General features: G+C 41.8%; 1 protein-coding gene across 5 annotated transcripts in view; it reads left to right on the plus strand.

The window, feature by feature from the left end:
* Positions 1-14,028, plus strand: part of LOC129866828 (tetraspanin-9-like) — a 298,952-nt gene extending 284,924 nt beyond the window's left edge. For 4 of the 5 annotated variants that reach the window (XM_055939761.1, XM_055939763.1, XM_055939762.1 and 1 more), the window contains 3 exons: positions 83-214; positions 5,537-5,620; positions 7,838-12,943. In XM_055939761.1, the coding sequence (XP_055795736.1) occupies positions 83-214; positions 5,537-5,620; positions 7,838-7,909 (288 nt within the window). In that variant the 3' untranslated portion in view covers positions 7,910-12,943. Of the gene's footprint in view, positions 1-82; positions 215-5,536; positions 5,621-7,837 lie in introns of all 5 variants that reach the window. The other variant, XM_055939760.1, reaches the window with a different exon arrangement.

Consider the following 14,028-nt stretch of genomic DNA (forward strand, 5'->3'; position numbering starts at 1 on the left):
CAGAATTGTTTTAAGGACTCTTTGGACGCACAGACAGGTAGCACTAACTTCTGCTGTCCCCCTCCGTATGTGTGTCTTGCAGTGGAAGTGCTGTGGGGTGGTAGGGTACACAGATTGGCACGAGGCCCTCAAGGAGAAGGTGGTGCCCGACCGCTGCTGCCAGGAGCACTACCAGGAGTGCGGACGCAACTCCACCAACATGTTCTGGACACGGGTGAGTGGGCGCACTGGACACCAGGCGGGCACAGGGCAGTCACTGTCATGAGATGTGAATCCTCTGGAATAAATTGGAGGCCTATAGGTCATATATTAAACAATCAAATGTTATCAATGTCACAAGCATGGGAAACCAAAGAGCATTTTAATACCAGAAAAGCCAGGCCCTTTGACCCAATGACCCTTTTACCCAACAATGTAATAAATACATTTCATATATGGTATCGGAAAAATTATATATTTTCAGTGTTTATGAAGGTCTTGAGTAACATCAGAATATGAAGAAACATTTTTTTTAAACACAATTGTCACGTTCTGACCATAGTTCTTGTGTGTTTTACTTGTTTTAGTGTTGATCAGGACGTGAGCTGGGTGGGCATTCTATGTTGTGTGTCTAGTTTGTCTGTTTCTATGTTTGGCCTAATATGGTTCTCAATCAGAGGCAGGTGTTTTGTGTTGTCTCTGATTGGGTATCATATTTAGGTGGCTTGTTTTGTGTTGGGATTTTGTGGGTGGTTGTTTCCTGTCTTTGTGTTCGTTTCAACAGAGAGGACTTTTTCGGTTTGCCACGTTTGTTATTTTTGTATTGTGTAAGTGTTCACGTTTATCGTCTTAATTAAATATGTTGAGCACGAACTACGCTGCGTCTTGGTCCGATCCCTGCTACACCTCCTCTTCAGACGAAGAGGAGGAAGGCTGCCGTTACAACAATAGCATTTTCAATAGTTTACTTACTGTGGCACATGCTCAGGTTTGGAATGCATGGAACAGTGGTTATTCTTGGAAAACGTTTTATTTTGAAATAGAGCTTATCTCTTTAATTTTGAGAGTTATTTGGCAATGATAAGGGTTTTGGTACCCTCATAATCTGCTCTTTCTGATAATATATAGAAATCAAAACATCTTACATGCATGTAACTATGTAGGAGGATTTGAAAAAGTTTTTTTTTTTGCGCAAAAAAAAGATATATACAAAAAATCCTCTTAAATCTGCTTATAACACATTCCGTTTGTGACAATATATTTGAGTTAAATAGACTTATATAGGAAAAGTCAAGGACGGAGGGTGGCATGACGTAAAAATTGACTCACTCGGCTCTTCTAGTGCCAATCGAAGAGTGCACAGATTCCTTCTGCTCAGAAAAAAGGTGTATCTAAAAGAAGTATATATTTCAAATGACTATACAATAGTTACTTTGCAAGTGTGTTGAGATAAGGATTGTATTGTTCTGAACATCATTTAGAGTTTAAGTAGCCTAACATTGCTTACTTTGAATTTTGGTCACCGTGTGAACTTTTGCTTTCATTTTGCCTAAAACAGCAGTTAGATTTTACAGCACAAAACTTCAGAGTCTACATGTTCCCTCCATATCTGTACTGCAGTGTGCCTAAAGATGGTTTTGAGTTCCATGTAAATCTTTGCAATAGAAAGCCCCTTTTCAAATGTTAAGAACAAACTGTTTGTGTTTTTAACTAATAGAAACATCACCATGTGAAGATACTTGTAAATGTGCGTGTATGTATGTGTACAGTATACTATATATTATAGGTATTTTTGTTTTTTTTGTTTTGTTTTATTAGTTGTATTAATAGTTCTAACAGTCGTTTTTATTAGTTCTAGGTCTATTAGTAGTTGTACAACAACGTATTATTATTATTATTATTTAAGTGTTATTATTATTAGATACTAGTTGGCAATACATTTGCAGAATGACCACTTATCTCTCAAATACATCGTTACAGTTCGCTAGCTAGCAAATTTTTTCCATATTAGCATTGACATGAAATCAGTCAAAACACCTCAAAAGAAGATATGGTATCAATAACATGGGGGAAACGATTCCCCACATGGCAGTTTCTTGTGATTCTTGCTAGCAATCTGGCCTTCCAGAATCACAACAACATGCTGACTTCTGCCCCATGGAAGCACGCACATTGTTTTCGTGACATTGTCAGCCAACCCATCTTATTGTAACAGCTGAAACTGACACTAACTTCCCCGCCACATGGTTGTCACTAGTTAACACAGCCACAATGTCAAAATTATAATAATACATCCTAATAATAACACATTTCATTTGAATAGAGCATTTCATTCCAGAGTTGTCTCAAAGCTCTATGGAGGAAAGCAAAATAAAAATGAAAAAGACAGTCTGTAGAAGTGGGTTTTAAGGCCCATTTTAAAAGTTCAGAGTGATGGAGAAGCTCTCAGATGGCCAGGGAGAGCATTCCAAGGGAGCAAGGGAGCAGAAGGCTCAGTCCCCCATAGTTCAGAGATGTGTTTTAGGAACTGGAGCAGAGAGTGCGAAGCTGATTGAGGTGGGGCTCAATCCATTCAAGGCTTTAAATACAAGCACAAGAACTTTGACATCGATCCTGTAGGTGACCAGTAGCCAGTGGCATTGGGCCAGGATCGGGGTGATGTTGTTTGACTTCTTGGTCCTGGTCAGGACCCTGGCAGCACTGTTCTGGATTAGTTGTAGCCTCTGTAGTGATTTGGCTGGGAGGCCCGTCTAACAGCGCATTGCTGTAGTCAATCCGAGAGAATAGGAAGGCGTGAATGAGTTTCTCTGCATTTGGCTGGGAGAGTGATGGTATGAACCCGGCAATATTTTTAAGATGAAAAAACATCTACATATTTGTTTTATGTGGGCATCGAAGGGCAGAGAAGAATCAAACTTGACTCCTAGGTTGGAGATGACAGAGGACAGACAGGTAGATGGCCTGGCCGTTGATTGTAGGGCAGATGTTTCCAGCACTGGTGACCAGCTGGGGTGTCCAGCAGGTCCCAAAGCATAGCTTTACTCAATTATGGCTAAATCCTGCCCATTTCTACAATTTCTCTATTTGATTTTAATATGATTTTAAACCTAACCTTAACTTTAACCACACTGCTAACCTTATGCCTAACCTTAACCTTAACCACACTGCTAACCATATGCCTAACCTTAACCTTACATTTTCCACAGCCAATTTTGTGGCAATCTGACTTTGTGGCTGTGTTATCGAGTGCAAACCCCACCACATGGAGATAGTAGTTTCACGTTTTAATTTCACATGTACAAGTACAGTGAAATGCCTTTCGTACAAGCTCTACCTAACAATGCAATAATCAATAACAATGTAATACTAGAAAAAACATGAGAAATATGAAGAAATATGAAAGACACAGTAAGTAAGTAAGTAAGTAAGGGTACTATATACAGGGTCAGTTCCAGTACCATATTTACAATGTGCAGGGATACTGGAGTGAAGGAGGAAGATATGTATAGGTGTAAGGTGACTAGGCAACAGGATATAAGATAAACAGAGTAGCAGCAGCTTGTATGTGAGTGGGTGTGCATATGTGTTGAGCAGTGGTGGTCGGTTCCTTTTAAGATAAGGGAGGACAATAATTTTGTTATGAGTTTGGCCTTATTTCTATTACAGCATATTGGATGACTGTCATTCATATTCCATTCAACCAGTTCAATGTAACATGGATAGGTTTAGGCTACTACATGATTCTTTAATTTCCCCCATACCCATCATGAGGTTGCTACAACCTAGCTTATGAATGCAAGTTTACAACGTACGCTAGGTGTACAGGTCGAGAGAAATTTGAGTAACCAAGGTGACAGACATTGACACATTCAATACTGCCTTGCTCACTCTTGCCTGCATCTAGCTGATCTAGGGTGTAATCATTAGCCCAACAGTTGCAACGAGAGTTTCTATTGGACAAATTCAGGTATGTTTATCCCCGTTTCATTCCGTTTGCTTCCGTTTAAGAAACGTATTTCAACAGATCACACGCAAATATAATTCACTTTCATAGCAGCCACATACTGTAGCATGATCCCTTTGATAATTGTATGATTTCATCTCGCATCTATGCGCTCTCCTCCTCTCACCCTTCGCTTGTGGACCTCAGTGCACAACACATCAGCTGTCTGTGACCGCTACACACAGCCTACATCGCTGTCTCCATATTATAACGTCATAGTCAAAATAGCTACTAGAACTAACACGTTAGTAAACCCGCTACAATCATGCAGTACAGTGTACAGTCAGCAAGGAGGTTAGCAGTTACACCGGCGGGCCCCGGTGGCAAGAAATAAATACAACCAAAAGCTTACCTTGACTTGGCAAATTTCAAGTGTTGGATAGCCATATGCATAACTAACATAGCATCCCTCTCTGTTTGAGCCGGATGTTTGAGTAGGCTAAACTAGCTATCTGCATTCGCTAGCTAAGTAGTGAAAGTGAAAAAAATATTAAATATACAGTAGCTAACTCTCTCTCTCGCTTCTCCTTCATTTTTGAAGAAATTAATTTGTTCAAAACTGTTCAACTATTGTCTTTCTCTCTCTTTGAGTCAACTACTCACCAAATCTTATGCACTGTGGTGCTAGCTAGCTGTACTTTTGCTTTCAGTACTAGATTCATTCTCTGATCCTTTGATTGGGTGGACAACAGGTCAGTTCAAGCTGCAAGAGCTCTGATAGGTTGGAGGACGTCCTCCGGAAGTTCTGATAATTACTATGCAAATCTATGGAAGGGGGTGAGAACCACGAACCTCCTAGGTTTTGTATTGAAGTCAATGTACCCAGAGGAGGACGGAAGCGAACTGTCCTCCGGCCAAACCATGGTGCTACCCTACAGAGTGCTGTTAAGGCAACTGTAGATCTTAATTGCAAAACAGTGTGTTTTAATCAATAATTTGGTGACGTGAATATATTTAGTTTAGTTTTATATAGTTTTACATTTAGTAGAGTCTATGGCTTAAACGATTTTCCGGGCCTTCCTTCCACACCGCCTGGTACAGATGTCCTGAATGGCAGGGAGCTCGGCCCCAGTGATGTACTGAGTTGTCCGCACCACCCCCTGTAGTGCCACGCGATCAATGGCGGTGCTATTGCCATACCAGGCAGCGATGCAGCCAGTCAATATGCTCTCAATGGTACAGCTGTAGAACGTTTTGAGGATTTGAGTGCCCATGCCAAACTTTTTCAAGTAGTAGTGACCTGTGAATGAACCTGTGATTGATAACATCTTACAGTATGCATGAACCAGAGATGATAGCTACAGAAGGGCCACTTCAGTGATTTTACTGTGTCTCTTTCTCTCCCCAACAACCTTGTGCGTCCGAAATATTAAATGTCTTGCCATATTCAAAATTGAACGATCCAAAGTGCTTTTCAATTGCTGTTTTTGACAGACCGTTATTTATCTCCATCGAGTGACTTTTACTGTTCTTCCATATTTCCTCCATCACCCCCTAGTCTATCTTTCTTCTAGTGTCCGCTCACAGTTCTATTGTTGTCCCTCTGTCCCCTAGGGCTGCTATGAGAAGGTGGAGGAGTGGCTCGATGACAATAAGCATCTCATGGGAACCATTGGCATGTGCATCTTGGTAGTGCAGGTAAGCAGCAAGCTGGTGTGTGTGTGTGTGTGTGTGTGTGTGTGTGTGTGTGTGTGTGTGTGTGTGTGTGTAACCCCACAGCCACACACTCCCTCTCCCTGTGAGAGACAGGCCAGTAATAAAGTCCATGCTCAGTGGGCGTAATAGCACCTACACATTCTGCCATACTGAAATATCGAAGATGGTGTCTGGTGCTCCCTGGTCCTGTCTGAGGAAATCAAAGCACCTTGGCTCTGTGCCCAACGCTGGAGCTGGAGCCAGACACCAGGAAGTGATATAAGACCTGATAAAGAGATCTCAGCCTGCTGCATCCCTATGTTCCTCCTGTCTGTCCTTTCTGTCTGACTCCTCTGTCTACCATAAAGTACCTGTCTGACTATCTTTTCTCGTGGTATGTCTCTCTGACTACGCTAAAGCACCTGTCTTCCCAACCTGTCTGCCTCCTTGTCTACCCTTCCTGTCTTGCCTACCTGTCTAACTCCAGCTGCCTCTCTGCTCTTCCCTACCTACTCTGTGTCAGAGGCAGGAGAGCCCAAGCTCTTTAACGTATAGAAGTAGAGTTGTCACCATGATTTTAGACTGTACCACAGGGCTGGTCTGCACTCTCTCTGCACACACACATTATCAAATCCCAAACACACCTGTTGCATAGGGTGTTTATGAGAGAGGGATAGAAGGAGAGCAGGAGAGAAGTAGAGAAAGAGAGAATGAGAGAGATATAATGAGGATATATAGAAGGCTGATCCTGCAGCAGCAGAAGGACAATATACTGTACATAATTTACTTTTCCTTTGACCTTTGGCCTGACCCCACCACCTAACATTCCCCAGCCCATTCCTGAGAGAGTAGTAGAAATGAGAATCATTAAAAGGCAGTCTGCAGAGAGATGGCCTGTGTGGTCCAGCGGTTAGTGTGGGCACACGTGTATGCCAGTTCCTGGCGTGGGTTTGCATCCAGCCCACTGCCCTTTGACTCAAACTCTTTTCTGTATTCACACTATTGTCCTATCTGTTCAATAACAAAATATGGAACCTAGAACCATAGATAGACTTTGCTTCAAACCTCTCCTTTGCTCTGTAGAGTAAGCTGGAGCAAGCTGGGGAGAGTCCGCATGAGTTAACCAAAAGCCTCTGCCCTACAGTTGCATCCCTAATGCAGACATACTGAACAGGGTGTGTGTCTGTGTGTGACAGGGTAGGGGTTGGAGTTTGATCTGTGATGTGTGCTTGGCATTGCTCAAGAGCCTGGTATAATAACTGTTGGCTTTTTTCACCACACTGTGTTAGATATTAGGTGAGACTGGCAGGAGTTTAAGAAGGTATCCCTAAGCATATGGACCCAAGTTTGTCTGGAACGAAAGGGAAAGTCAGCAGCAGCTTCCCAGAGGCTAATGCTAATCACAGTAGCAAAATACTTCCTACGGTAGCTAGCTAGCTAACTTCCGGCTACAGTAAGTGTGGTCTGCATGTGTAACTGACCTGGGTTCAAATACTACTTGAAATAATTTATAATAATTTAGCTGGGCTTGATTGAGCTTTCCTGGCACAATGGAACCAATAGAATAGTCAAAAAACCGCAAACCCCGCCCATATGGCACTCTGGGCAGGCTAACGCTGTTTTTGAAAGATTTCAAATAGTATTTGAACCCAGTTATGTTCTGTAATAAAGAGTTTTACTCACTCCAGTCCTGACTGCTTCAGATAATGGCTTTAGGATCAGCCTCCCGACTTTGATGTGAAAGTAGTCCTACGTATCACAGGCTATTTCTTAATGGAAAACTTCAAAGAATAAACTTTTTTTTCCCGGCGCTTCATAATTTACCTCATTGACATAATGTGCTCACTTATCTCACGGCATTTCATCAGTGAGATACAGAGGCATGTTGTTATATTTGATGTTTCAAGACGGCCTGAGAGAGAGAGGAGGTAGCCAATCTCTATCCCTGGTTTGGAAAAAGGAAAATGTGGGTTGTTTTCAAACTCTGCTGGAGGATTTTTCTTCAGTGTCATAAAGTCAACACAAGCCCAGAAGCACTAACAGTGAATGTATTTCACCTCGTGTAGCAGAGTACATAACACAAGAGTTTGCTCACATCACTCAGAACTGGCTGCACTGTACCATTCACTGTGTCCTCTGACTTTAGATACAATAATGATAAAACATTTTTATAGAGACTTCAAAAACCAAAATCATTTTTCTCCCTCTCCTTCTCTGCAGCTCCTGGGAATGGCGTTCTCCATGACACTGTTCCACCAAATCCACAGAACAGGGAAGAAGTATGACGCTTAGCATGGGACAGACAGCACACAGGGAAAGGAGCCCCATGTACTGCCTGATGGGATAGACTCTGGATGACCCCCCCCCCCATACCTCCTGTATCACAAAGCCTCCCACTCCCCACTCTTCCCAGAAACCCTGTACAGACTGCAGCTGTGTCACCCTTGTCCTCTTCTCTGTCCACTCCACCATTCATTTGCCAAAGATAAATGGGACTGGAAGATGTCTTATGTCGTCTCTCTCCTGTTCAGAAGTAAATATAAATGTTTTGGGCGCTTGGACTAATAGTTTTGCGGGAAGCTTTACTAATGCTCACATCCCCCCTGCAAGGCGAAGACAGCGGTGAAAAGAAAAATGAGATTGTAGTCTCCAGGTTTTCATGGATTTTGTCGTGTTGATGGTTCATGTTAACTTCCTCTTTCCCTTGTAAATGATGAAAGGCTCCGACATGGTATGCTAGTTTTCTACTCCCCGGAACCCTTTTTTCATTGAAAATGTCTTCTTTTTTTTTGTCATTGAAAATGTCATTTTTATTCCCAATACAGTATGATTTTTTTCTTCTAAATGTGTCCTTTATGCTCCTATGAAATGGAGTGTTTGATATGCTAAGTCAAGACTCTCAAACCCTGTTCCTGGAGAGCTACCATCCTGTAGGTTGTCACTCCAACCCGGTTCCTGGAGAGCTACCATCCTGTAGGTTGTCACTCCAACCATCATCTAGTGCACCTGATTCTAATAATTAGCTGGTTTATAAATTGAATCAGCTTAGTTACAACTGGGGTTGGAAGAAAAACCTACAGGAGGGTAACTCTCCAGAAACAGGGTTGGACAGCCCTGTGCTAAGTGTTATCTGTTGTCAGAGGTGTGGAATGGATGAGATGCACAGGAGGCTGCTGAGGGGAGGACGGCTCATAATAATGGATGGAATGGCGGGAATGGTATCAAACGAATGGAAACTATGTGTTTGATGTTTTCGATGCCATGCTATTTAATCCGTTACAGACATTACGGCCACCTGTGATGAGATGTGATGAGTTACTGTGGATCAGGGATGGGCAACTCCAGTCCTAGGGGGGCGAACTGGTGTTACACTTTTCTCCTAGCCCTATAGCTAACACACCTGATTAGACTAATTGCATTCATCTAAACTGAAGACTATGGGCGCGTTCCTCTGCCCAGGCGTTGCTGACGCATGCCAGATCTTACAATGCCTGGATAGATATTTTATGTATCAGCTAACCACATTATATGGTAAAGCAATCTATCAGTCGATGACACAGTCAATGACATGGCACGCAACCATTGGCACGTAATGTCTGAGCAGGTAGCACAGGACCCATGATCAGTTGATTTTTGGAGTCTGGTGTTAGCAGTGGCTGGGGAAAACGTGTGTCACCAACTAGGCCCCCGAGGACTGGAGTTGCCCATCCTTGCTGTGGATGGTCAGGGGTTGGGATGGGTCGTAGGTCAAGGTTATAATGCCATGAGCCCTAAGTGGTTGGTGCCCTGGATTCGGAGAGGTTTTTCCTGTGATGGAAAAAATTACACTTCAGAGGAATCAAGTTAAGAGTGCAGGGCTATCCAACCCTGTTCCTGGAGAGCTACCATCCAGTAGGTTTTCGCTCCAACCCCAGTTGTAACTGACCTGATTCAGTTTATCAACCAGCTAATTGTTAGAATCATCTGCACTAGATTAAGGTTGGAGCGAAAATCTACAGGACTGTAGCTCTCCAGGAATGCCTGAACTGTTTAGTTTTTATTCCCTCTCTTTCTCCATCTCATCCTTTCGCTCTCTCTCTTACTTTTTACATGTCAGAACGGCAGGGGGGCGAGACAAGCTCTTCACAGTACACATTTTCACTGACATTCCTGCTAGACTAAGTGATGATGTGTCTACACCTGTAGTCTGGATGCTGCTGCTGTAGTTTTCAAAGCGCCTCCCTTGCGTCAGTCAGTCACAGAGTGGGTGGAAGGGAGGGAGTCTGATCAAAAGGCGAGGCTGTGGTTCGGGTAAGGCAACGTGCCCTGTAGGACAAGTCGTTTTACTAGCGCTACAACGGTGGCCTATGTGCGGTTCAACAGCAGGAGTCCTGTTTAGTACAAGAACAAGGGTAGGTTTCAGGGTACGTAGATAACTACACTCTAAACTGCTTTGGAGGGCTTTACCAACAGGGTCATGTTCATTAGGCACTAAATGGAACAAAATGGACTGAAACAGTTTAGGACTACCTTTACTTACAATAAGAAACGGTCATTTTTGTAGCATAAACATTTTCCTTTGCATGCCCTAATGAACATGGCCCCGTTTTCCTTTAACATGTCAACATGCAGAAGTAGAGGGAACTTAAAGAAGCATTCACTTGCAACCTTCTGCTTGTAGTAATCAATTCATTGACTTATCGTTAACATGAAGGAGGGGAGTTTGGCTGAACTGACTGGATGTTTACTGTACTTTGGGGAATTTGGTTAGAAGTTAGATAATCGGGACCAGAAGTGTCTCAGTTCTAAAATCTCATCCTACAATTGCAGGAGGGTTAGAAGCTAGGATGCTGCTTGGGATAAGAGGTGTAAGAACTCTGACATTGCTGCTACATGCGGATGTCGTGTGAAGGATAGAGGAGGCGGTAGGCGGTAAAGGACATTTTGCCAAACGCAGCTAACTCAGAGACACTGCGGCCTAGCCTTCACACTCTGTCTGCATTAAGGATCATCTTCAGGACCATCTAAGGTCATTCATTAAATCTTAATTTGAACATATTGGGATGTACAATACTCTACATAGTGGTAGATTGCAGCAGATGTGGGTTTTGTGCATGGCTGTGTCACAGGCTCAGATAGTTGTTGTTGAACTTTCTGTCTCTGATTCACTGGATGCCCCATCATAATCCATGTTTTACAACCACAGGAAAAACATGACAGCTGCTGATGTAAAGCACTGGCACGAGCGCTTCACATCCTCTGCCTGGATGCACCCACAAACATTCGGCACAATTTATCGCTCCAGCAAATGCTGCGAGGTACATGCCAGGGTTGACATTTGTAGAGATGTGACAGTTGTCGTCGGTCACGTAAGAACAGGTTTGTAGCCTGTGTACCGACATCCTTGTACCCTCTGCCACTTTGCTTGCTCCCAGAAGTAATACTGCATCTGATAATCATAGAATTATAGACTAAAGAGCCCATTCATCTCAACTGATAAGATCTGTGATCATTATTGTATTGTGAAAGTCTGACATTGTGTGAAGTGATTTGGGGTGGAAGGGTTACACGTTGAATGAAATGCAGAATAGCCACTTCAGCATGAAGAGAGATATACATGATCAAATCCCGACGACAAAACCGGCTTCACAACAGTCCATATGGCAGACTTCGTTCAAGAATCATTTCAAAATCCCAAACAGATTTTCCCGTTGTCATTCACGTAACGTGTAACTGTCACTGCCATCTCTGAAATGTCGGTTTTCTACCATTGACATTTTTCTGTTCTTCGGAAAGGAATTCATTCAAGTCTCTGCTTCCCGCATTCTCCCACCGTCAAGTGGTTTTTCAGTGTTTTATCAAACAAATGTTGTTTGTTCATGTTCATAGAGGAGAAGAAGTCTATCACTTTAACACAAGTGTTTTAATATGTTTTCTTGTTGTACATTAGCTGTTTTTGTCTCTTGTTTTTATACGATCTGCTCTTTTACTGTGTTCTACTTGGCTTTGTTGTGTCTGAAGCTCACTGTCAGTCATCCGGAGAGCATTCGTAGTATATCCTTGGGATTATAGACAGATAGTTAGACGGGGGAATTGAAGACAAACAGGAACGTAACGTTATTCCTTTTTAAGGTGCAACTAAACCACCTTCCTGTCTTAACTTCGCCGCAGGCATTTATTCCAGTCCTGTTTTGAGGGAGGAACATGCCGTCTGAGTAGGAGGATCAATACATACTGCATGTTTGCTGTTTTGTTTTCTCTATATGCGAAGAGCTGGATCCAATCTGCATCGTAAAAGTACTGCAGAAAATCCGAGTTATAGGTCGATTTGAATTTAAAGTCAATATTCCCGTATTCACATATGTCGGCTCAATCTGAAATGACCTTAAAAATGTCATTCATTTTGTGTACATTAGGATGTGCTATTCTATTATCTGCGGTATGTCTTTAACCATGCCTGTACCGTTCTTGTAAATGCCTGCCCAACTCTGCCCTATGGAGTGTGTTAAATCTCAGATGACACTGACTGAGCAACATAATTCCTCTTACTGCATTACTCTTATTCTAGTCCTGGGAGTAAATATTCTAATTTCACAACTGATCAACTGTTCTTGTTGCACCTCTGCAATAGGAAGGACCCCATTAAGCTAATGCCCATTGGCATCTTCTGATATTGACAGAAGATGATATTAACACACACACTCTCTCTGACTGTTTCTTTTTGGAAGTCATTTTCTTAGCTGTACGGGCGTTAACTAATTTCCTACCCATTAATTCATGTTGTTCATCTTTTATTTGTTTGATAGATTGTTTGCATTTGTACTTTTTCATTCAGGAGCATTGTAAACGAAATGTAAATGTGTTTTTTGGGGGTTAGTACTGTATTGTTAGTTTAATTTACAGTATTGCAGCTTGTAGTGGGAAATAGGATACATTTCATTGGTGGATTTGGAATGAGCATTAAGTATTTTTGTCCCTCTCTTCACATGGAAACACTGCCACAGACTGGAGATGGAAAGGGAAGAATGGTTATTGGGGGTTTTGTCTGCTATGGAAGCAGCTCATTTCTACCACCTTTGACATATTTTTATAATCTCATCACTAATCCCTCACAACTAAAGCTGACTATCTGAGCTGTTCTGAAATGTAAGCTCTTGAATGGTGTGTTTGATGTAGTGTCATGGCAAACCGCAGTATTATCTGCTATCTGTCAGCCTTGTCCTGTGGATTTTTTTTTTGCTACATGTAAAAGAACTCTGAATATCTATATTAGGTGGTGCACTACATTTCATTCTTTAAATCCTAATATTTTTTAAATAAAGGAAAGTGTGTCGCAAAATCCCACTATACCCTGTACGCTCATTTGCCTTTCATGTTTGAAGACTGACGTTATTGTGTTCCTTTTTTCTTGCCACCGTTAAGTATAGTTTTTAAAGTAGGGTTAGATTCGGAATAATTGATACTATTTTGGTATATTGAACGGAGTGAATCAGTGAGCTGTCAGAAGTTAGGCTACATCAAGGGAAACCGTGAACAGCGTCTCCCCTTAAAATGTGTTCTCATTTAAAGATAATGAAACCTAAGGGGCAGCTACTGCAGACAGTGTGATGAACTAATCCCAATAGAAACTCAAATGACAGTTGTCAGGTTTTAAGTTTTATTAGTGGTATGTACAGGATGCGCATGGTATACATTGTCCAGTGAAATGCTTACTTGCAGGTTCCTTCTCAACAATGCAACAATAATAAAGAATAAAAGATAAGAATATGAACATAAAATAAATTACAGTAGAATAGAATAAACATTTTAGCATAAGTATAATACAGGAAGGCACAATTTATAGTCCAATATTTACACGTGTATAGGTGAAGGGGGAATTGGGGGGGAAGTGTATAAATTGAGCAGTATAATAAGAGTTTGAGCCATATATAGATATATCTCTATATACTGTATCTCAATATATCTATGGCTCTGATTTTCTTCGAGTTGGTTTCTACAGATGTGTCCTATAAAATTGGCAATATTTTTACTGTTTGATGTGAGCACAAGAGTATTTTTCTACTGAGCTTTACCCCCTGAGTTAGGCGTAGATTCAATCCAGAGCATTGAAGATCCACACTACAGCGCGGTTCAAATTTAAAGGCAATGCTCCCACGTCACAGTAAACGCAGTATGTCGGCTCAATAGGAAATAACCTTAAAATGTAAATCTCGGAAGTGCACGGATCATTAGCGCTACAGATTGAATCTAGGCCTTAGCCTATCTGTTCTCTTTCTCTCCTTCCTGTTTGGTAGTGAGTAGTTTACTGTGCCATTCCATTCTGGCTTTCTTTAATTTCACTAATCCTTCTATGCAAAAAAATAACTATTTTAGCCTTTGTACAGACCATTTTGTATTAGTAATATGTACTGAAATAAAGTGATTAGCGGTGA

The sequence above is a fragment of the Salvelinus fontinalis genome, chromosome 12, assembly GCF_029448725.1.
Source record: "Salvelinus fontinalis isolate EN_2023a chromosome 12, ASM2944872v1, whole genome shotgun sequence".
Classification (NCBI taxonomy): domain Eukaryota; kingdom Metazoa; phylum Chordata; class Actinopteri; order Salmoniformes; family Salmonidae; genus Salvelinus; species Salvelinus fontinalis.